At 36.2% G+C, this 25,418-nt stretch overlaps 1 protein-coding gene across 5 annotated transcripts in view; it reads left to right on the top strand.

The window, feature by feature from the left end:
• Positions 1-25,418, top strand: part of Topbp1 (DNA topoisomerase II binding protein 1) — a 77,923-nt gene that overhangs the window by 7,387 nt on the left and 45,118 nt on the right. For all 5 annotated transcript variants that reach the window (XM_021244535.2, XM_087186165.1, XM_004834249.4 and 2 more), the window contains 8 exons: positions 722-918; positions 2,522-2,701; positions 3,688-3,857; positions 11,543-11,706; positions 11,852-12,099; positions 15,291-15,649; positions 16,534-16,706; positions 22,107-22,315. In XM_021244535.2, the coding sequence (XP_021100194.2) occupies positions 722-918; positions 2,522-2,701; positions 3,688-3,857; positions 11,543-11,706; positions 11,852-12,099; positions 15,291-15,649; positions 16,534-16,706; positions 22,107-22,315 (1,700 nt within the window). The remainder of the gene's footprint in view (positions 1-721; positions 919-2,521; positions 2,702-3,687; positions 3,858-11,542; positions 11,707-11,851; positions 12,100-15,290; positions 15,650-16,533; positions 16,707-22,106; positions 22,316-25,418) is intronic.

The following is a 25,418-nucleotide window of genomic DNA, read 5'->3' as shown; positions in this document are numbered from 1 at the left end:
GTATGTCTCTGCGTCTGTCAGCATTATGTTCCCAGACTGACTGCATCATCAGCATATCTGTGTACAAAGCGACAGAATGATAATGATATTTTTATTGATATTTGGCCAAAAATCCTTGCTTTCACTTACATAGTTTAATGAAAGAATTTAAAACTTTTTAGTAGACAACCAAAGAACCTTAGAGTTTTTAAGTAGAGATCCAGGCTTATATATTTGAAAGATGTACCCCTTTAACCAGCAGGGGCTTAAAGTTAATGAAATAGTGTCTTTCCCTTGTAACAGCTTTATTTGAAAGACTGTAGCTGAAATATTACTTTTTATTAGAGACATGGTCTTGAACTAGGTGAGTGTAATCCTGAATGATAGTTCCCTTTTCTTAAAAATTATTATAAATCTTAAAAAATAAGGAAAGCAAGCTGTGCATGGTGGCACATGCCTGTGATCCCAGCACTTTGGCAGGTAGGCAGGAGAATTTTAAGTTCAGTGCCAGCTCTGCCATCTCAGTGACTTGAGACCCTATCTCAGAAGGGAAGGGGGTGGGGTGGGGCTGAAGTTGTAGCTTAGTGGGAGAGCTGTGGATTCAGTCACTAGGACTAGAGGGGGGAAATGAGGAGAGTAGTAGTGATATTTCTGTTTGTCATTATGCTTCTAGTAAATTTTAAACTATCTGGTATGTTTAGTGTATTCATTTTTGTTCCTTTTTATCATTTGTTTTCTCCAGCAAAATAACTAGATATACTGATATAAACATGGAAGATTTCAGGTGTCCTATTTTTCTTGGTTGTGTAATCTGTGTGACTGGTTTGGGTGGCTTGGACAGGAAGGCAGTTCAGCAGCTCACAATTAAGCATGGAGGCCAGTACATGGGACAGTTGAAAATGAATGAATGTACACACCTGATTGTGCAGGAACCAAAAGGTAAAAACTGTGTTTTACAAATGGACAAATGTAATTTTGTTCTCTAGTATTTAACATTTTAAAATCTTTATAAAAATTTTTGTTTTCTGACATGTTATTATGTAATCTAGTTTGGTATTTTTTCCCCTAAAATCTTGTAAAGATAGTTTGGGTCATAGTCTGTAGAAAAATTTCATGACCATCCTAATGTTTATCCATGTCAATCGAGCAAATATAAGAAACCCAAAACTTTCAATGATGTTTTAATCTGACCTATTAGAGCCAGAGATTTAGCTCAGTGGCATGGTGCCTGCCTCATAAGTGCAAGGTCCTGAGTTCAATCCCTGGTACCAAAAAAAAAATCTGACTTATTAGATCTTTACTTCTTCTTAGCCAAAAGGCTGAGAAGCGATGACTTACTAGCTCTTTCAGTAAAGAGCAAACAAACAAAACTCCACAGTTACCAGATAATTCACAGAAAAGTTGAGGTGAAAAACAAGAAAACTGTGATAATACCCAAGTGGCATTTCTTTTTAATGACTAATTTAAAAGGCTTGAAGTCATATTTAATTGAACCAATTAGCTTGACTGAATGAACTAGAATTTTAACGCCAGGATTCAGTTTGCAGATCAGGAAGTAAAAGAATAAACTATTAGTGATAATTCTTTAAACTTTATTCTAGACAATATTTTTTTACTAGTATTTGTATATATAAAAATATGAGAAAATAATTTTAATGTTTTTATTATGTCTTTTATATTGATACTCTTTTACTAAGTTGACTAGATAAATAAGAGTTGACAAAAATTTTTAATGTTGATTGGTAATTACCCTTAAGTCAGAATTTTCATTTTGACAATTGTGAATAGAGTTGTCACTGCTGCGGTTTTCTGAATCTGAAAGCAGTTCATCCATTGACTCAAGAATGTCCCAAAAAGCTAATTGTGTTGGTACAGATGCCTGTCCTTGGCAGAAGATCGAAAGTTCAAACCCACTCTGGACAATTTAGCAAAACCCTGTTTCCAATAGAGAGAAAGTTTTTGAGATAATACAAGTAATAATTATCTGTTTGTCTATTCTTGATTTTAAGAAGAATCCTTTTGACATTGGAATAAATCCTTTTGACATTTATTATATTATATACATTTGGTTTTCACAGTTGTCTTACACATGCTTATTAAAACTACATCATAGGCTCAGTGGTGCCGTGCCTGCCTCGCAAGCATAAGGTCCTGAGTTTGATCCACAGTATTGCCAAGAAAACAAAACAAAACAAAACACATCATAGTTCAGAATTAGCCCCTTTTTATAGATTAAGAAACTGATCAAAAGAAATTAAGTGATGGAGCTTTTATCCAGACAGGTTCAATATTATCAGTTACCCAACAGTTGCCTCTTGTCTTATTGCAAGAATATAAGCCCTGCATGGAGTATGGATTTATACAATACAAAAATATGATTAGATAATGACCTTAAGTTTTGCTTTTTAGCATACTGTGTAGCAGAGTGTGTAAAAATAAGACAAATTACAGGTAACCTTCAATCTTGTTTCAGGTAGGTTTTTAAAAATAAACAACTATAATTTGACTGTTTCTTTATTTCTCTATTTCTTAACATAAATAGGTCAGAAATATGAATGTGCCAAGAGATGGAATGTACACTGTGTGACTACACAGTGGTTTTTTGATAGTATTGAAAAAGGTTTTTGTCAAGATGAGTCTATATACAAGGCAGAACCTAGACCAGAAGCAAAGACTCTGCCTGACACTTCAACTCCCACTGGTCAGATCAGCACGACTGATAGTAAGTCTCATTGAGATTAAAATAATAGATTTTCTGTAGAATTGATTTGTTAAGCTGAGCATGTTGGTTAATGCTACAACACTTATGTAGCATTTTAAGATCCTAGATTTGATCCTAAGTATTACAAAAAAAAATGTTGACTTGTTAATAGGATCACTGAGATATAATAGAGAATTTCTAATTTTTTCCCTATGCTTCTAGGCTTAATTGTATAATAAAATAGCTAAATTGTATAGTTGTATTAAAAATTAGTCCATAACTGCTCCTCACATTTCTTTTTAGAGTGAATAATTGCATTCTTCCAGTACCCTGATATAATGCAAGAGATGAGCAAAGACATTAAAAATACTAATGGATGAAGACTTAAGATAATTTTTCAGAGCTTTCCTGATTAAAATATTAATACATTTTATTAGTTCATCAGGATTATTATAGGTAGAAATATCTGTATAAAAATTAAAAGTTTTTAAGTTGTAGGTCCCACACTGGCAAAATGTTACAAAATTATTTCTTCTAGTTTTATTTTTTACCAGTACATATTTGTAGTACATAACGATTACCTTGTGGGCAGTTGGTACATGTATGTAACACATCTAAAATTTTTTTCAAATATAAGTTTCTTGGACTTTAAGCCCAGCAATTTCATTTTATGAGAAGCACATAAGAGACGATTTTATTTCTCCTTTTCATGTTTTGCCACCAACATTTCTGTTAAAAACCTTTGAATAGGCAAGGTGTGTTGGTGCACACCTGTAATCCCAGCACTAGGGTTGTTGAGATAGGATGGCTTTGAGTTCAAAGCCAGTCTGGGCTACATAGTGAGTTCAAGACCAGCCTGAAGTACATAGTAAGACCCTGTCTTACAGAAATCTCTGACTCTTACTTTGGAAATTGTTTCTAGACCTTGGGTTATAGGAAAAATTAATTTAAAAGGCAATGTATAATGACTATTTGACTTTCATAAATTTATACTTTTTAAAAAATAGGCCGAACTCTTTCAGACGTCAGCCACATTTCCAACATAAATGGAAGTTGTATAAATGAATCCATATACAGTTCAATTCTTAATAGCAAATTAGAACCTACATTTGAAAACCTGGAATATCTGGACATCAGTGCATTTCAAGCACCTGAAGATTTATTAGATGGTTGTCGGGTACGTGGTATATCTTTATTATGTAATGAATACAGAAAGTAATAATATACCTCAGCACTTCCTGTCCTGAGTTTGAAGGCCCCTTAGAGTTGGACTTGCACTTTATCTACATAAACCTTCCACTAAACTAAAAAGATGCCCTCACTGTGTTGACCCCTTAGTTGTAAGGATCTGTTGGCCTGGGATGTGCCTTCATCTGATATCCTCCAAAATTCATTTCACTTTTCAACTCCTCTGAGCTCTTTCAGTTGCAGTAATCTATTGTGCTTTGAAATTCTTAATTTGAGCCACTTACTAAGTTTTTATTTATAAGTATTACTTATTAAATATTTATGATGTATTAACACTGCTTATCATTTCATATGTTATATATTAGCACGTTGTATATAATCTTAAATCCCACAGGTAACTTTTAATAGATACTATCTTGAGGTTAACATTTAGAAAATTAAAATTCTTTTTCACAGTTATACAGACATTAAATGGCTATCCATCCACCCCAAAGTCTATATTCCTAATCCAGAGAGGCCCTGCTTTGTTCAGTATCTCTTGGGTTATTTAAATTTTTAAACCAGGTGTGGTGACACATACCTGTAATCCCAACACTCTGGGAGGCTGAGGCAGGAGGATCTCAAGTTTGACCCCAGCCCGGGCAACTTAGTGACTTAGTGAGACCTCTCAGAATTTAAAAAAAGAAAAAAGAAAAAGAAATTTAAAATAGAACTAGGGATACAGCTCAGTGCAAAGGCCCTGGATTCAATCCTCAGTACACAAGAAGAAATAAATATATTTTTAATATGTATCTTATAAGTTTCTTAATAGAAAAGTAATACATTGTGCTTTTTCAGATCTTCTAGATCACAATACTAAATTATTCCTATTTGTAAAATGACTAGTCTGGTTTCTTTTTCATTTAAAGCCACAAAATGCTTCAGGTGTCTACATGGAAGATAATGATGCTAATGTATTGTAAAGGAGTGCTATTTTAGAATGAGTTTTTTTAATTTTTCGTTTTTTTAGTACATGTTTACAGTTCATGCAGTTTATAGTCATCTTGGGGCATATCCCCTTTCTCCCTCTCTCTCCCTCCTCCTCCAACTCTCCCCTATCTCATTTTTCATTCTTGTTGATATTATTAATCTTAGCTCATGCTGTGGCATATAATGTTTACATTAATTGAGGTTCTTAGGTTCCTGTATATAGCATATCTTTAGTCTACTTATTTCCCCTTTCTTTCCTCCTCACCCTTTGCGCTTTTTCCATTGGGCCACTTCCCCATTGCAAAAGATCCACCTCCTTGTCCCCTTTTATCCATCCTTATTATTCTCTTTGTACTTTGCCTCACTCAAATGAGAGAAACCATACGGTGTTTAAGCTTGTGTGTCTCGTTTATTTCAGTCAATATTATATTTGCCAGGTACATTCATTTTCCTGCAGATGTCTAAAATATGTCATCCTTTATAGCAGAGTAGTATTCCATTGTATAGAGATATCACATTTTCTTTATCCAGTCATCTTTTTTTTGGGTGGGGGGTACCAGGGATCGAACTCTGGACCTTGCGCTTGCAAGGCAGGCGCCAGAACCACTGAGCTAAATCCCCAGCCCTATCCAATCATCTTTTGATGGGAATACAGGCTGTTTCCAGGATTTAGCTGTTATGAGTTGTGGTGGTGTAAACATTGGGGTGTGTGTGTGTGTGTGTGTGTGTGTGTGTGTGTGTGTGTGTGTATCACTGTTGTATGAAGTCTTTAGCTGTTGAAGATACCCAGCAGAGGGATCTCTGGATCATATGGAATTTCTAATTTCATGTTCTTTGCTGTCGATATTTTGATAACACTTTTTGGGGGTATGGCCATTTTGACAATATTGGTTCTACCTATCCAAGAGCAGGGGACATCTTTCTATTTTCTCATGTGCTGTTCAGTCTTCTTTTTCAGAGTACTGTAGTTTCTTTTGTAGAGATCGTTCACTTGGTTAAGTTTTCATTGGTTAGGTATTTCATTTCTCTTAAAGCTACTGTGAATGGTATTATTTTCATAATTTCCTTCTTACTCCATTCATTATTGGTGTACATGAATGTTAATGATTTTTGTGTGTTCTTGTATTCTGCTACATTGCTAAAGTTTTTTATTCTGAGTTTTTTGGTACAGTTCTTTGGGTCTATGTAGAGTATCATGTCATCTGCAAATAATGATAATTTGAGACCTTCCTTTACTACATGTATCCTTTTTATTTCCTTCTTTTGCCTAATTGCTCTGGCTAATGTTTCATGTCCTATATTGAGTAAAAGAGCCGATAGTGGACATCCTTGACTTGTTCCTCATCTTAGGGGGAATATGCTTAGTTCCCCCCATTTAGTAAGATGCTGGGTATTTGTTTCTTATATACAGCTTTTTATCATACTCAGATATGGTCCTTCTATACCTGTTTCCTTCAGGGTGTTTTTTTTTTTTGGTGCCGGGGATCGAACTCTGGTCCTTGTGCTTGTACAGCAGGTGGTGAAACCACTGAGCTAAATCCCTGGCCCTCCTTCAGGGTTTTTATCATGAAGGGTGTTAGATTTTGTCGAAAGCCTTTTCTGCATCTATTGATATGATCATGTGGGTTTTGGCCTTCCTTCTGTTTATGTGATATATTACATTTATTGACCTATGTATGTTGAACCATTCTCACATCTCTGGGATGAAACCTACTTAATCATGATGTATGATCTTTTTGATAATGTGCTACATTCTATTTTACTAATATCTTGTTGAGGATTTTTGCATCTATTCATTAAGGAGATTGGCCTGTAGTTTTCTTTTTCAGTTGAGTCTTATCCAATTTTAGTATTTAGGGTAATACTGGCTTCCATAAAATGAGTTTGGGAGCACTCTATCCCTTTCAGTTTTTTTGAAGAGCTTGAGTAGTACTGGTGATAAAACATCCTTATAGGTTTTGTCAAATTCAGCAGTGAATCCATTAGGTCCTGGGCTTTTCTTAGTAGATTCTTTATTACTGTGTCAATTTCATTGCTTGTTATTGGGCTGTTAAGCATGTTTATGTCTTGGATTAGATTTGGTAGTTTGTATGTATCTAGGAATCTGTCCATTTCTTCAAAGTTTGCTAATTTGTTGGAATGTAATTTTTTGAAGCAGTTATCTTTTGGATTTCCACAGTGTATGTTGTAGTTTCATCTGTTTCATTTCTGATTGCATTGATGTGATTTTCTCTTGCTATCTCTTGGTAAGCCTGGCTAGGGCCTTATCTATTTTATTCTTCAAAGGACAGCTCTTCAATTCTTTGATTTTTAAAAAAACTTTTTAGTCTCACCAAAAAACAAACAAACAAAAAACTTTTTAGTCTCAATTTCATTTATTTCTGCTCTTTATAATTTCCTTCCTTAATTTTGGTTTGGGGCTGCTTTGTTGTTGTTTCGCAAGTATCTTAAGCTTTTTTTGTAAGGTTGTCTATTTGAGCTTTCTGTTTTCCTAATGTGAGCATTGATTGCTATGAATTTTCCTCGTAGAACTGCTTTCATAGTGTCACAGAGGTATTGATGTCATTTTCATTAACTTCTAGAAATTGTTGAATTTCTTCTTTGATTTCTTCACTGATCCATTGGTTGTTTAGGAGTATATTGTTAATGTTCCAGGAGCTTTTGCCTTTTCTGAAATTTCTTCAGTTGTTGATTTCTATTTTCATTACCTAGTGGTCTGGTGGTATGCCTGGGGTAATTTCTATTATTTTCTATTTACTTAAGCAGGCTTTGTGGACTAGTATATGATCTATTTTGGAGAAAGTATTATGTGCTGCTGAAAAGAATGTATACTGTGTCATAGAAGAGTGGAATACTTGTATATATCCACTGAGCCCATATGTTCAGAGGTATGGTTCAGCTCTGAAATTTCTTGATTGATTTTTTATTTATGTGATCTATCTCTTTGTGAAAGTAGAGTGTTAAAATCCCCTACTATGATTGTGTTAGTTTTTTTTTATCTTTTATTTTCAGCAGTTTTAGTTTTATGACAGCAAGTGCTCCAATATTCAGTGCATATATGTTTATCAGTGCTATCTCTTGTTGGAGCGATTCCTTAACTAAGTATGTAGTGACCTTCTTTGTCTCTTCTAATCAGCTTGAAGTTTATTGGGTCTGAAAGAATTCCTACTCCTACTTGTTTTCTGGGTCCTGGTGCATGAAATATTTTCTATCTTTTAAGTTTTAGTTTGAATATCTCTTTGGATTAGATGAGTTTCTTGAATGCAACAGATTGTTGGATTCTGTTTTTTGATCCAGTCTGCCAGTCTGTGTCTTTTACTTGGAGAGTCGAGGCTGTTAACATTGAGAGATATTACTGAAATGGGTTGGTCATTTACTGTCATTACCTTCTGTATCTGTTGGTATGTACTTTGCTCTTTTTCTTTGCCTGTTTTTTGCTGTTTTTTATCCCTTTGACTTCACTAGTTTCCTCTATGGTTTTAGCTGTGTCTGATTCATTGTTTTTTGGGGGTTTTTTTTTGCTGTACCAGGGATCGAACACAGGACCTTGCACTTTTGAGGCAGGTGCAGCGCCACTGAGTTAAATCCCCAGCCCCTAATTCATTGTTTCTGTTGAGAATATTCTTAAATATTTTCTCTAGAGCTGGTTTAACACTCATGTATCTTCTGAGCTGGTCTTTTTCATGGAAATAACCTATGTCTCCATCTGTTTTGAAGGATACCTTTGCTGGGTAAGTTAATCTGGGTTGGAAGTTATTTGCTCTTAGGACTTGAAATACTTCACTCTAAGCTCTTCTGGCCTTTAGGGTTTGGATTTAGAAGTCTGCTGTGATTTAAATTGGTTTACTTTTCTATGTGATTTTTGTTTTTCTCTGGTTGCTTTTAAAATTATTTTTTTGCTGGGTATTTGATAATTTAATAAGGCTATGCCTTGGTGAGTTTCTTTTTTCATCATAATTGTTTGGTGTTCTATAAGGATCAGTTACTTGTATTCGAGAAATTTTCTTCCATGATTTCTGCAAGCATGTTGGTGAATCCATCTAAGCTATCTTCTAGTTTATCTCTAACTCCAGTTAGCCTTAGATTGATTTTCTTGTTGTCATCTAGCAGATGCAAGATAAGTCTTCTCTTGTTCTCTTATTTTCTTTTTGGCTCCCCTGAGCTCTTTATCATAAGTCACTATTTTGTCCTTAATGTCAGATACTCTGTCTTCACATTGGTCATTTCTGTAATGTATAAATTCTATACAATTTGTAAATTTCAGATATTTCTGTCTGACATTGTTACTAGGATTCCATATTGTTGTTAAATCTATCGTTCAAATTTTGAACTGTTTTGGTTAGCTCATCTAGTTTTTTATCTTGTATTTCCCTGAAATTCATTGGGGGCATATTGAATGGAATTGCTGTAAACTTTTAGTACATTTCCTCTTTGAACTAATCCACTTTCTTCATCCCATCTATGAACTTTTCATAGATTTCTGCTTCCTGGTATTTGGTTTTTTCTTCCTTTGTACCCCTGTTCCACCTTGGGAGAGTACCCCTGTTCTACCTTGGAAGAGTTGTAGGGGTTCAAAGATCTTCTATTTCCTTGCTTCCCCATTCTCTTATGTGTATCTGTTTGTTTTTTTATATATTTTTTTTAAAAAATATATATATGGCCCTTTTTTCCCATCTTTTTTTTGGGGCGAAGTATTTACTGTGGGAAGGGAACTAGAGAAGTCAGGAGAGTTTGTGGCTTATATAGAGATTTTTAGTAGGATGTCGCCTCCCTGTGAATAATCTCCAGCTTTGTATGTCCAGTGCTAGTATTCATTCCTCCTGTTATTTACTTTAAGTGATGTCCACTGTGTCCCTGTGTTTTGCCAAAAGACTTACTTCTGGTTATAACTGTGACCACAGGTTCAAATTAAAACACTTATATATGATACCCCTTGCAGTTACTCTTCCCCCCTTTGCCTATTCTCTATGCACACTGAGAGTTTATCTGTGGTTGTTCTGCAATGAGGTAGGTGAAGTGGGGTGGGGAGAATGGGTGTTAGACACTAGGGGGTGGGGTTGAAGAGGGTAATAGTGGTAGATGAGAAGAAAAAGTTGATGTGGGTCTGATTTTATTGGAGTACTTTTAGTTGAGTTGAAGTGTTAGTATTGAGAATTTTTAAAGGAAATTTTGTGGGGACAAGGGTGAGATATGGGAAAAAGGGGGTTACTTTGTGATTGAGGAAAACTGTTTGGTTGCCAGAACTAGCTGATAGCGAGCAGGCTGCCAGATGTGGCTTGGGGCCCAGAAGTGCTAGGGGCTGCAGGACAGGCTGGTATTCATCCACTTGCGGAGGAAGGCCAGGTACTTTAACTACTTTCTGTAGACGTTGCCAGAAATGTTGATCCCCTCATATTGCACAAGCACTGCCTTCCAGCCCAGCAGTACTTGGTTGGCCATGAAAATAACCAGCAGGCAGCCCAGAAGATGACCTTGGCCATCTATCCCCAGGATCTGTCCCTCTTCCATCTTCAGCAGTTGCCTAGGACAAAAATGAGAGTTTTAGAATATACTTTATTTCTTAATTCTCATATAGTAGCAGAGATTTGTTACTGTATTACTGTTAAGGAAATTGGCGAAGTGTCTCATCCTTCTATACTTCTAAAACTTAACCAATTTGTTTGTGGAACAGAAAATATTTTGTTTAATCTTTTATTATAAACTATATTAGTTCTAGATAAGAGTTTTAATTATTCTTTACATATAGGGAAGTATCTGTGTCCTAATTTTAAAACATCTAATAATGGAAGTGACTCAGTTTGGCATACAAATTCAGGAAGAGATTTGTCATTCTTAAATTTTTAAGACACCTTATATAAAATAGAGGTGAAAAATTTTTGTGTTGATGAAATTGGTTTAGATATATATGTCCTGGTAATTAAAAGTAAATTTTAATAAATTTTTGCATTTTGTCCTCAAGCTGAGCACTGCTTGGGTGTTATATATTTTGGTTTAATTAACTCTGTGAAAAAGAAACCTCTTTAGAGGTAAGAAAATTAAAGAACTTAACACATTCACAGTGGGGCTATAATTTGTATGTTTTGCTGCCAGGTGGCTTTGAACCACCCGTGGTTCAAGTTGCATGATAGAACACTCAGGCATGTACCACGGGTGGTTCAAGTTGGTGGGATCGTGTTAGAAACTTAGCTTGTGTGGTGGTTAATAGTGGTAGCTGAAAACAAGGATTTAAGCCTAGATATTTTGAAATCACAATTATAGTATTATTTCCATAATTACTTTAAAATTTACTAAGACCATCACAATTTAAGAAGCTGCCTGGATAACTAGAAATTGCTATGCACCAGTATTTAGAAGATGTTGTATTCTGACTTCTCTTTTATTTAAAGCTATACAGTACTTACTAGGTATCTATTTTGAAAGATAGTAATACTGTGGGATTGTAAAAATTTTATTTTAGCAGTTTCAGAAAACACTTTGATCGAGCTCAGGACCTTGCACTTGCAAGGCAGGTGCGGTGCCACTGAGCTAAATTCCCGGCCCAACACTTCATTTCTTAATGTATCCTAAAATGTATACAGATTGTTTACACACATTGGATTTAAATATCTCTTTCTTTTACTTTTGGATATCTATTCTTAATTTTGTTTTTACTGAGAAATCAAGCATCTTAAATACATTGATCTAAAGCAAATTTTTTCTTTGCAGATATATCTTTGCGGTTTTAGTGGCAGAAGACTAGATAAACTGAGAAGGCTTATTAACAGTGGAGGTGGAGTTCGTTTTAATCAGCTTAATGAAGATGTAACTCACATTATTGTGGGAGATTATGATGATGAATTGAAGCAGTTTTGGAATAAATCAGCACACAGGTTTTGTCAATTTTTAATTCAAAGCAATTTTTACTTGTGTAACGATTGTTGTTAAAATTGCTTGTCTGTGCAGCATGGGACTGAATGGAAGTGAGATGATGGTCTTCATAGCTTAAACTAATGTATAACTGTGCTGTTTTTGTAGGCCTCATGTAGTGGGAGCAAAATGGTTGCTGGAATGTTTTAGTAAAGGTTACATGCTTCCTGAAGAAATGTATATCCACGCTAGCTACAAGCCCGTAGAAATTCCAGTTTCAGATCAGCCTGAGAGTAAAACAGCTCTTTCCAAAAAGAACAGCAGCTTCTCTAAGAAAGACTTTGCTTCTAGTGAAATGCATGAACAGGCTGATGAGGATCTGCTTTCCCAATATGTAAACAATAATTCCACAGTAGGTAAGAAATACTTGATTTGTATTTGTAGGGGCTAGTGGCTTCTAAGAAATACTTTAATAGCTGAATACAAACATACATACATACATGTTCTCTGCCAAGATTTTAAGTTAAACCTTTTCATTCCCTTAAAATTTTGTTTGTAAGTTTTTTCTGACCAGGCAAGGCCTTTTGAGCTCTGAACCCTTTAATCATCTGTACTGTCTTCAACCAACTGGCTCCATATTGGTCTGTTACACATACTAGCATTGCTTGCCTGTTTGAGCTTGTGACCATTTGTAACAAATGCTTCTGACTGTATTACTGAGGTCTTTAATGCCTGCATTGCTGCACTGTGGTCTCCCATCTCAGCATGTAGTTTTACCAGTGTGGTAAGGCAAATTTCCAGTGAAGAATTAGAAACACCTTTTTCTTTTGTAAAATGTAGACTGTATTGTGAAATATTTCATATATCTAAAAAGACATAAAGAATAATGTGATGAGTAACCATGTTATTTAGTTATAGAAAATAGAATTACCACTGTGTCAAAAGCCTCCAGTGAATCCCTCTTCATTTTTCTTATAACCTGTATTGTGCATATGTATCTATAAACAGTATATTCATGGTTTCATTTTATATCTTTTTTAACTTACATAAATCATACATGGTATATTTTTTTCTACTACCCACCTATATTAGTATTTTTCTGCTGCCCACCTATACTACTACCCACCTTTCCTAGTATTAGGAAAAATACCTAATCTAGGTATCTAGTTGTGAATATACTGCACCCAGATGGATATACCATAGTTTGTCACTTTTCCACTATGATGTTTTTGTCATGAGAAACACACTGCTGAGGTTGTTCTTAAGCATGTCAACTTGTACACAACTTGTGCACAAGAATTTTTCTAGTGTGTAAACCCAGAGTGACATGATTGATCAAGGGAATATGTAGATCTCACTTACATAATACGGATTGCTTTCTGAAGGTTTACTTGGTTTACCAGTGTATACTCCAATGACAGTGTTATTTTATTTTCTGCTGTTTGTCCCATTCTTCGGTCCCTCCACCTCCTTAAAATCTTTTTTTTATCTTGAGGTCGGGGATTTAGCTCAGTGGTTCCGCTGCCTGCCTTGCAAGTGCGAGGTCCAGAGTTTGATCCCCAGTACCAAAAAAAGAAAAATCTTTTTTATCTTATTTTGGATGGATTAATCTTGCCTCCTCCAATCCTGAATCCCATTATGAGCTCCTTATCTTTTCTTCTGTAGATTTAGAAGTTATTTATATACTATTTATATTTTTCATGATTACCCTTGGAATTTTAATGTGCATCATAACAAAATCTAAAGGTAACTAGAATTTTTCTTTTCCTCAAGAACCTTAGAATACTTTATCTTTTTTTATCTTTATCACAACAAACACATAACACTTCCTAACATACAGCTTATGTGATTTTTAATATTTTCATCATTTTAGTGTCACAATTAGGTGTTGTTATTGTTTTACATAGTGAATATTTGTTTTTTGGGGTTTTTTTTTTTTGTGGTACCAGGGATCGAACTCCGGTCCTTGCACTTGCGAGGCAGGCAGTGGAACCACTGAGCTAAATCCCTGGCCTGTGAATATTTGTTTTGATTTACCAACATCTATAACTGTTTCTTTGCCCCTCCCCTCCCCGCATATCTCATTTCTGCCACTTTATGTGTGACAAGGCAAGTTGCAGAATCTATTTAAAACCTGAGATTTGTTTTGGAGAAAAGGAATATACTAATAATATTATTTTACAGTTAACGTTATGTGAGTATTATGTGAATATAAGCACCTAAGACACAGTGCTTGTCTTAAGTGAGTGAGTGTTTCTTTTTTTTTGAGACAGGGTCTCACTGTGTACTTCAAGCTGGCCTTGAACTCACTATGTAGCCTAGGCTGGCCTTGAACTTGCAGCCATCCTCCTGCCTCAGCCTCCCAAATTCTGAGATTATAGGCATGCATCACCATGCCAGCCTTGAATGAGTGAATCCCTGAATAGTTTCCAGGCTTGCTAGAATTCCATAATGCAAGGTGAATGTTTTCACCTAAGGGGTAAACAGTATAAACAATTTAGAATTTGTAGCTGTAGTCTGTCTCTGTCACGTACTTTGTTTCTTTTTGACAACCACTTAAAAATATAAAGGCTATTCTTTATTCGCAGACTATATAAATAAACAGTCTGTGGGACCCATTTGAGCCCCTTATCTGTAGTTTGCCAACCCCAGCCATAAAGTATTACCTTCCAATATACTTCACCAGAGTTTTCAGAAATATCCTAAGTTACTACTTCTTGTACTTTAAGCCCTAATTTGACAATGTTTATTGGAAATTAAGAACTATATATTTTAGGGCTGGGGATTTAGCTCAGTGGTTCCGGTGCCTGCCTTGTGAGCACAAGGTCCTGAGTTCAATCCCCAGTACCAAAAAAAAAAAAAAAAAGAACTACATATTTTAATGACACATTTCTATATAGGTATGGTATATATTTTCTTATGCATCTATCAGTCAACTTTATCCTAAAATGGCATTGTTCAGATAATTTATATGTGTCTTCGATCACTTATTCTTTTAAGAAGTCTGCACAGCTTAGTAGCTCCAACTTCAATAAGAAATATCTTGGGAATTTTTAGACATAACTGATCTTCTTACTCCATTTATATGGTTATCTCCATGTTAAGGGCTTAATAGTTACACCATTTAGGCCCATTAATTCTATTTTTCCTTTAATATTTTCTTAGTGCTGTTGTAAATTATCTAAACCAGTTTTGAAACTAAGACTAGGCCTAAGGCCTATAGGAGCATCATAACTGTTAGTTTATTCATTTCTAGCACAGTAGGAATACATAGAACTAACATGATTGCTATTGTCCTTCCTAATGGAAGTTGGTGATACTGATAACATTCCTGGTAACCCTGAGGATGGTGTAGATCCACATCCCTTCTTCACTGTGTACATTTATGCCTTAGTTGGCTAAGTCTAAATGTTCAGACTTGTGTTATATTAATATCCTTGCTTGGAAAAGAACTTTAACTCTAAGATAAATTATCTATTAGAGGGGCTGGGGATTTAGCTCAGGGGTTTCGCCGCCTTCTGCGCAAGCGCAAAGGGCCGAATTCGATCCCCAGTACCTAAAAAAAAAAAAAAAAATTATCTATTAGAGAACTATTTTTCTCTTCCAGTGGAAGCTAACAAGTCTGAAGCTGCAGAGTCTGAAGTTGGGGCCTGTAATGACTCTACTCATGTTGGGCCCTTTAATAATTCTACTCACATTTCTCTACAAGAAGAAAACCAGTCTTCTGAGTGTCATTGCCTCCCTGATGCTTCTATAATTACTGAAGAAGCCTTATTTAGCCGAAAGAGTTTTCTTATTTTGGGCTTTAGTAATGAAAATGAATGTAATATTGCAAACATCATAAGAGAATATGCCGGAAAGATTGTATCCCTTCCGAGCAGAGTTGTTGCGGATTATGCTGTGGTTCCCTTGCTGGGATGTGAAGTAGAAGCAACGGTTGGAGAAGTTGTTACAAATACATGGCTGGTAAGAAAACACTTAATAGTTGGAATGCAGTATTGAAGGATGTTTGAATGAATGCCAAGAGTGTTAATGTTTAGTTCTTAGGCAGTTTAACTCATGTAAATTGACATTTGGGTTTTGAGTACTATCTGGACTTTGCTTTTAGCAAAGAAAATGTTTAAATTACAAAATTGTAGGCCAGGGATTTAGCTCAGTGGCACTATTCCTGCCTTGCAAGCATAAGGTCCTGAGTTTGATCCCCAGTCCTGCAAATAAATACATAAATAAATAAAATACAAAATTGTGTAGACCTCTTGGTCCTGATCCTGGTGAAGTGGAGGTTACTGTCCTAGGGATCACAGTGACAGCATTCCTTTTTCTTTCTCTTTTTTCTTTTCTTTTCTTTTCTTTTTTTTTTTTTTTTTTTTTTTTTTGGAGACAGGGTCTTGCTCTGTAATTCAGGCTGGCCTTAAAGTCACTGTATAGCCCAGCCCAGGATGGCCTCGAACTCACGGTGATCCTCATGCCTCAGCCTCCTGAGTACTGGGATTATAGGCATGTGCCACCACTCCTGGCCCTTAGCAGGCCACTCTAGGTCATCCCATACTATTTATTTTTCCTCATAACCAAAGTGTGACGTGCTTTTTCAACATCTCAAGAATTAGAAAAAAATGATACATTAATACATTGGAAAAAATAAATTTTGAAAAATTTTAACTCCAGTCTTTGTGATTTTAATATCTGAATGTAATGAATTTATGTCTATATTGTTCTTTAGATACTATTTTAAGTATGTTTATATTGCATTAAAATTTCATTGAAACTAAAACTGGTACTGTAATTGGACTAGTGTTAACCACTAGTTTCTTCATCCAGGTTGATGTTACTGTTTCTCTTGTTTTTAAAAGGTTACTTGTATAGACTATCAGACTTTAATTGATCCAAAGTCAAATCCTCTCTTCACACCAGTCCCAGTAATGACAGGAGTGACTCCTTTAGAGGATTGTGTTATTTCCTTCAGCCAGTGTGTTGGAGCAGAAAAAGATTCTCTGATATTCTTAGCAAGTCGCCTTGGAGCAAGGTATGGGATGTTTTAATGTGCCTGCTGTTGTGTACTTTTTAACTTTTTTTGACTTACTAGAAAGCGTTGTAATTAGAATTTGGCCAGGTATTTTTATTGTATTTGTGAATAATGGATGTTGTACCTGATGGCTCAAGGTGGTAGAGGGCAGGATGCAATGAGATGGATGTCTGGCAAACATTTAAGACTACAGGCATTGACCAGATGTGCCACATAACTCTAATCCTGACACTTGGGAGGCTGAAGTGGGAGAATCAAATGTTTGAGACCAGCCTGGGCTACATAGTGAATGTGAAGTCAGCCTGCACTGCATGGTGAGACCCTATCTGGAAAAAAAAGAAAAAACAGATTATAGGCCTCAATGCTGTGTTATCAGCAATCAGGAAAGGGACTATTTAATGCTCATACATGGGCTGTTACTGAATAGTGCTTATCTAAGCATTATACCCTTCCATATATCATATGGATTTGTTTATTCATTTTGTAGTATACATTCATTATTTCTCTTGTTTTCAACCAGAAATGCAAATGTACTATTTGCTAGCAGAAACAGTGAATACTTTGAGTGAAAGAAAATGAATTTAAAAGTTACTTCCAAAATCCATATCAGCTCAGCCCTGATTTATATTAGATGATGGCTATTTAAAAAAGCAGCAGCTGGATGTGGTACAATCCCAGCTACCAGGAGGCTGAGGCAGGAGGATTGCAAGTTTGAGACTAGTCTGGGTAACTTAGCAAGATCCTGTCACAAAATTTTGAAAGTAAGAGAGGGTGCTGGGGATATAGGTCAGTGATAAGAGTATTTGCCTAGCACACATAAGGCCTTGTGTTCAATTCGTCAGTACTCCCTAAAAAGAAAAAGGAAAGAAAAATGTAGAAAGCTATTAATATCAATAAATGTAAATTAAGCTTTATATTAAAAGTAAAATACTTTTAGATTAGATCATAAAGTAAAATTCAACTGCTTTTAAAAAAAAATGAATCAACATTGTGGGGGAATGGTGGGCAAAGACATAAATAAAAGCATGAGAAAAGAAAAAGGTTGGAGTTTTATTATCAGACAGGTTTGAATTTATATCAAAGGTCATTAAGAAAAAAGCATTGTAATAATGCTATTCATGCTGAAGATAAAATGTATACCTTATGATTGAAAAAACACGGTGCATCTTAATTTTTTTTTTTTACTTTAGTACAGTAAAAGACACATTGCCATTAATTCCCCTCAGAATACTCCCTCTTGCTTTAAACACTATCCCGTCATGCTTGCCACTTTCTGAAGTGGTTCTGGAAAGTCCTTTTTCTTTTTTTGGGGGGTGGGGTATCGGAGTTTGAACTCAGGACCTTGCACTTGCATGGCAGGCACCAGAATCACTGAGCTAAATCCCCGGCCCTGGAAAGTCCTTTTTCATGAGTATCTTTAGTTACACTGTTCAGATTAATTCAAAACATTTACCTTTCATGGTCATTTTGACTTTGGAGAAGAGCCAGAAGTCACATAGTGCTGGATCTGGTAAATAAGGTGGGTGAGGACACACCTACTGTAATTTTTTGCAGGCCTACCTTTCTATTGGATACTATTTGGCAGCAGCATTTACTAAATTTTTGATTATATGTCATAAGAACATTCAACAAAAGATTTCCAGAACTGCTTCAAAAAGTGGCAAAAATGGCAGGATTAGTGTGTTCAGAGCTGGAGGGAAATTTTTGAGAGGGATTTCTGGTAATATGTTCTTTACTTAGTAATAAATTTTAAAAATCCAAACATTTACTGTATATTTTGAAGTACCAAAGATGACAGACATTATCATTAAGACAAAAACAGCAAGAAATGTGAGGAATTAAAAACTTTTTAATAGCTCTTGGTTCAAAGAAGAAATCAAAGCCATTTATAAGCCTAGAAATATTTACCAACTCAATAGTAACAGGCAACTCCAGTACCCAGATTTTAATTTTTTTGATTCTTTGACAGAAGGTCTCACTGTGCAGTTCAATATAGTCTTGAACTCACTGTGTAGCGAGGCTGACCTTGAACTCATGGTGATCCCCCTGCCTCAGCCTCCTGAGTGCTGGGATTACAGGTATGTGCCATCATGCCCGGCTCCAGATTTTAATCTTAAAATAATTCCTACTAAACCTAAAGCTTAAAGAAATTGTTAATTACAGATTTGGGGGTGAAAGTATATAAGTGAATCTGGAACATTTTGACAGGCTGGAGAGCAAGGATATTATCAAAGGCTATTAGGAGAGTGATATCAAAGGCTATTAGGAGAGTGATATCAAAAATATCTTCACTTGCCAAACACAGGAAAACTTAAGTATCATTAAAGATTAGAACTGCAGTGGATAGGCCGGGATTTAGCTCAGTGACGCTCCTCTGGCCTAGCAAGTGCAAGGTCCTGAGTTCAATCCCCGGTACCAGAAAAAAAAAAAAAAAACTGCAGTGGATTCAAACACATCACATAATGCTTAAATTGTGACTTCACAGTGATATTGTAGAAACTAAGGTAATTGTTCACCTTTGAAAGATACTCAGGAACCAACCTTTTATGTTGAAAGCTGGCAAAAAGAAAAGGATTGAATATTATCCTGCCACTTCTATACAGTGTATATTAGGATAGCATGTAAGTAGATAAGGCAAAATTGCCCTTTTTAGAGGTATTCCAAAAAATAAGGAAGGATAGGATTATAACCTTTAATGAATGAAAGTAGGCATTGAAGACTAATAGTTAATACAAAGATAGCCAGAATATACCATTACCTTGAAGTCTTGCCGGAATAATCAAACCTCAGTCTGATGATACCTTTTGATCCAGTTATTAATTTATAGGAACTCCTGACAGAAGAAGAACGTGTTAAGTTACAATACAGTAATAAATCAGCAAAATCCTTCTGTGGTAGAAATACTCGTGTCTTCAGTTAATATATATGAAGGGAATGGAAGAATGGAGGAGAACCTATAAGCTAAAACACGAAAAGATTCAGTATGTGATTTATGAACAGTAAAGGAGCGATTGCCATAAATGTTCTATATTTGAATTAAGCAATAAAAACTTTAAAAAATTGCAGAAAATAACAATAACAAACATGAAACAGACTCCATTGGATATAACTAAAGCAGTGCTCAGAAAAATTCAGTAAAGTGGCTATGCACAAAATTAATACACAGAAATCCATAACCTTCATACAAACAAACTACCAGGTAAAAGAACTAATGGGGGAAAAGGGCAAGTTTAACATGAAACTTCTAAGAGCTATGGAAAATTTGTAAAATGTCCTTGAGGGTAATAAAATAAATTTGGAACAGTAGAACGGATCTGCATGTTCTTGGAAAAGAAGACAAATAATGAAATTTCCTTTACCGTCTTTGTGAATATATAAACTTAACATGATCCCAGTAAAAAATATAGTAGGGTTCCTTTATCCTTTAGGGTATATTCTAACATCCCCATTGTATGCCTGAAACTATGGATGATATCAGAGCCTCTGTTTACTAAGTTTTATCTTATGCATACATATATTCTTGTGTTAAAATTAAAATGTACAGTATAAATTAGGCCCACCAAGGCCGGGGATTTAGCTCAGTGGTGCTGCCGCCTGCCTCGCGAGTGCAAGGTTTTGAGTTCAATCCCCGGTACCCTCCTCGCCCCCCAAAAAATTAGGCCCAGCAAGCCAGGTGTGGAGGTGCATGCCTGTAATCCCAGCATTTGGGAGGCTGAGGCAAGAGAATTGCCACGAGTTTGAGGCCAGCCTGGACTACAGAGTGAGACCCTGTCTCAAAAACAAAAAATTAACAAACAAAAAGAGAGATTAGCAGCAATAAGAAGAAAATAAAACTGTTATAACAATAAACTATAATAAAAAGTTATGGGAATATGGTTTCTCATGGCATGAGCATGCATGTGATCCTCAACAGTTGATTTAATTTCTGACCCAGCTACTAAGTGACTAATGGACAGGTAACATGGGCAGTGTGGATGTGCCAGATAAAGCAATGATTCATATCCTCAGTGGGACAGTTGGACTCTGAGATTTCATCTTGCTACTCATAGTGTGCAGTTCAAAACTTATCAATTGTTTATTTTGAGATTTTTCCATTTACTATTTTCAGACCACTGTTGACAGGGCCACTGAAACCATGTATCCATGGTGTGACTACTATACCAAAGAAATTTGTTTTAGGGAGGGCACTAAGCAAATTAATTCCAAAATTTATGTGGAAAGATTAGCAAGCAGGAAAGTCGTGAAAATTCTGAGATGGAATAATTGGGCCTAGTCCTAACAGTTAATAAAGTGCAGTGTGTAAACCTCACTCAAAAACCGTGATTGTAAATAAAGGAAATTTCAGTGAATGAACAAGTTTAGCAATAGACCTAATACAGCGATTTTATTTATGATAAAAGTGATATTTCTAATTATTAAGAAAGAGAATAAATAGGATTCAATAAAGTTGGAGTCATGTTTCATACCAAAGTAAGTACCAACCAGATCAGTGGGTTAAATGTAAAAACTAGAACTATAAAAGCACTAGGAGGGCTGGGGATTTAGCTCAGTGGTTCCAGCGCCTGCCTCGAAAGCGCAAGGTCCGGAGTTCGATCTCCAGTACAAAAAAAAAAAAAAAAAAAAAAGCACTAGGAAAGACCGCAGATTAAAAAATGTTTAAAAAGTTAGGAACTAGAACCATGATGGCAAGCCTTTTAGAGTTTTCAGTGATAACAAAACAACATGCTGTGGCACATGTGCCATAGGATCACTGCCACTGAACTAGAACATAAGACCCAGAAGTTAGAAAAGACTGAATTCTGTTTATATCTCAACTGTTGGACATATATTTCTGCCCCATATTCTCTGTTTAATATCATCTGCACTTGAACAAGTCACTTAATATATATTTCCATAGCTATAAAATAATGATACTTCACAAATATTGAGAGGACCAATGAGATTATATGTGAAAATACTTTGGAAAGTTATAGTGGGAAAAATATATAATGTTATTTATATACTTGGTTCCATGTCCCCTTTCAGGAGGAAAAGATGGGTGGGTGAGTAATGACTAGTTAAGTAGATTCTGTACTTAGTTTTTTTTTTTTTTATTTTTTTTTATTTTTTTTTTTGGTACTGAGGATCGAACTCGGGTCCTTGCGCTTGCGAAGCAGGCGGCGGATGCACTTAGTTTTTAAAAGTCTGACTTTATGTTTGTATAAAGTTTAATTGGTATAGCAATATATTTTTATCCTAGAGTAAGCACTTGTAAAGGGATTCGCTTAATTTCACGTAGAACATATCAATTTTTAGTCAGTGTGTGTTTTCTCAAACTTAAGTAACAATAGAAATTTTGTTCTTAGTTTACTGGCTAATTGTGTATGTGACCATTTGCTTTCCTTTAAATATAAATTTCAGTGTTCAAGAATACTTTGTTCGCAAATCTAATGCAAAGAAAGGCATGCTTGCCAGTACACATCTTGTATTGAAAGAACCAGTGGGTTCTAAATATGAAGCTGCAAAGAAGTGGAATTTACCGGCAGTCACTATAGCTTGGCTGTTGGAGACTGCTCGGACGGGAAAGAGAGGAGATGAAAGCCATTTTCTGATTGAAAATTCACCTACAGGTTATTACTTTTATTCCATGTATACACTTTACTGCTTGATGGTTTCTGGGATATTCATGTTCCAAAGCTTGCTTAATGATAGATCATGTATTTTATTTTTCATTTTATATTCAATAAGCCACTGTTGAGCATTTGACATTGGATGGATGGCAAAGTGAACGTGTGTCTGTAGCACAAATGCTTAATTTGTATTGCACTATCAACCATAAATATTATTTGAAAGCTAGTGGGTGCAAAACAATGTAAGAATGTTGGAGGTTCTCAGAATTTGAAGATGAAAGGTTGTCAGCTTTTATCTTCTTTACTGTTAATTCCTTTTGTGGCTTACACTAACCATTTAACTAATGTGCTCTCTTTTCCTGCTTTTCTTTCGGCGTTTGTACATTTCCTCAAGACCATTTCATGCTCACTGACTCTTCTAGCTTTTTTTCTTCAGTGCAGGGGATTGAACCCACAGGCAAGCACTGCCTTTGTCTTGCTGTAACATTTTGTTTTGCCCTTTTATGGTTCTTATGCCAGTTACTTTTGTCTTTTCACTAGACTGTAAGCTCCAGAAAGGCAAGGCACATGCATGTCCTGTGAATTCTGTATTTCCATTGTCTAGCATTAGGCCTGGCATGGAATAGTCATCTAGAAGGTGTTTTGTTCAGTGTTGAGAAAAGGTAAAAAAAAGACAGGGGTGGGAGGACAAATAACCTCTAGATGATGATGACATTATGAGCAAACCTAAGGGACAGGTCAGTAGCTTGGGAACACCTCTCAGAGTAATTATTTACCCGGCTAGAATGAAAATTTATGATGGACACTCCAGTGAGTATAGGTCATATTAAAATTTCTTGGTGGACTTTCCAAAAGCTTGACTATAGTTGGGATTTTTGTTGTTGTTGTTTTGTTTTGTTTTTTGCTTTTTGGTGGGTTTTTTTTGGCGGTACCAGGGATAGAACCCAGAGCCTGGCTCATGTTAGGCAAATGCTCCGCCACTGAGCTACATCCCCAGCGTGGGATTTTTTTTATTCCACCATTGACTTAAATTGACATTTATTGATGTAATAGTGGCAGGTGGGTTTATTGAGAAGATTTTAATGTTTAACAAGATGAAATACAAAGTCTGTGTTCATTAATTATTTGTTTTAGTTCATGCTTTTCCAATTCAGTTTATATATTTTTGTCCAGCATGTAGTTTAATATGTTTTGGGGGTGGCGGCTGGGGGTGGTACCAGGTGAGCTAAATTCCCAGCCCTAATATGTATTTTTTTAAATATTCTCACCTAGTTCTCTCAGCCATGCTGTGAGGCAGGTAGAAGAATCATTTGTATGTATGTATGTATGTATGTATGTATGTATATAGAATTTGTTTGGTTGTTTTTTTGAGACAGGGTCTTACTATGTAGTTTAGGCTGGCCTTAAACTCACTGTGTAGCCCAGGCTGCCATCAAACTTGAGGTGATTTTCCTGCCTCAGCCTTCTGAGCGCCGGGATTACAGCCGTGCACCACCGTACCTCTTTCCCCCCTCCCCATTTAATGTGGGAGCAGACAGAGACTGTTTCGATAGTCTCACTAAGTTGTCCCAGCTGGCCTCAAACTTAAGTTTTACTTTCTGTTTATTTGTTTTGTGTTTTTGAGGCAGGGTCTCATTATCTAGTTCAGGCTGGCCCTACACTCACAGGGATCCTCCTAGTCACCCAAATGCTAGGATTACAGGGATGTGCCACCATGCCTGGCTGAACTTGTGGTCCTCCTGCCTCAGCCTCCTAAATAGTTGGAATTACAAGCATGCACCACTATGCTTGGCTGTGCCATGCTTCTTTAAATGCAATATGACTTTTCTTGGTGCTAGCCTAAAAGAGATACTGTTCCATGAAAGACTGTTGCTTTCTTTCTTTTTATATGCCTCGTTCCACTTTTCCCTGTGTGTGCCATCCTTTTCCTCCTGTTTCAGCTTTTGTGAATGTCACTTATAGGACCTGTTACCTCTGTGTCTACTCTCCTGTGACTGAGGGTGGCTCTTGGCCCTTTCATTATCTGTAACTAAATTTATACTCTCTTTCTGATGGATGTTCTTCTTGTGCTGTATCTTTCTGTTTCTCTCCCTATCACTTCATTTCTCTTTTGTCCTCTTTCCTGCTCTGCCTCTGTTTCACCTGTCCCTTGTGCAAAAATGAAATGTGGTCCTGAGCAAAATAACTTTCATTTCAGAAGAGGGCTTCATTTTCTTTGTTAGGATTTCTAAAGTAGATGAATGGATGGAGACCTCCAACTTCTCTTTCAGTTCTGGAACTCAATATGAAGATACCTGTATGTGAATCTCAATTGATTTTCTTCTAGAAGCATTTTCCTGGTGCATATTGATGATTCCTAAGGGAAGGCAGCAAGGACTTGTAACCACTTGTCACTCTGGAAAAACTGGAGTTAATGACCAGGACATCTGGCTCTCTGCCTTCGCCTTTCCTGCCCCATTGGCTTGGGGCTGGGGAGGGAGAGGTGTCCGCAGTGACAGAACCCTCACGCCTGGTGCAGGGTGGGACATGCGTCCTCGGACTCCAGGCTCTGCTCTGCTGGGGCAGCTGCTCGCGCCGCCCACCTTGGAAGGCCGGGGGAGCCCAGGAAAGCAGCCCAATTCAGTGTATATTTTAACACATTACCTGGTTTACTTCTTAGAGACTGGGAATATAACTTTATGGTTTAATATGTTCCTGAGACTTAACATGAAAAATCAAAAAAGGTAGCTGAGTGTGATGGCACACACCTCTAATTCCAGCACTCTGGAGGCTGAGGCAGGAGGATCAGTGAGTTCAAAGCCAGCCTAGGCTACATAGTGAATTCAGGCCAGTTGAACTACTCTAGTGAGACCCTGTCTCAACCAAAATGAAAATAAATAAATAAATTTAATTAAATTAAAAATAGAACAAGAGGGCAGGGAATTTAGCTCAGTGGTTCCGCTGCCTGCCTTGCGGTCCTGAGTTCGATCTCCGGTACCAAAAAAAAAAAGCAATAGAAAAACTATGTACCAGTGAGATACAAGAATGTCACTTCTTGTGTGCTTCTTTGGAGGAAAGAAAGTGGATATTAGTGCTCATATTTGCTTTGTTTCAATTTAAATCT

The sequence above is a fragment of the Heterocephalus glaber genome, unplaced genomic scaffold, assembly GCF_053883595.1.
Source record: "Heterocephalus glaber isolate CG9 unplaced genomic scaffold, H.glaber_assembly_v1.0 deba00001504, whole genome shotgun sequence".
Taxonomy (NCBI): domain Eukaryota; kingdom Metazoa; phylum Chordata; class Mammalia; order Rodentia; family Bathyergidae; genus Heterocephalus; species Heterocephalus glaber.
This window is presented reverse-complemented; position numbering and strand designations above follow the sequence as displayed.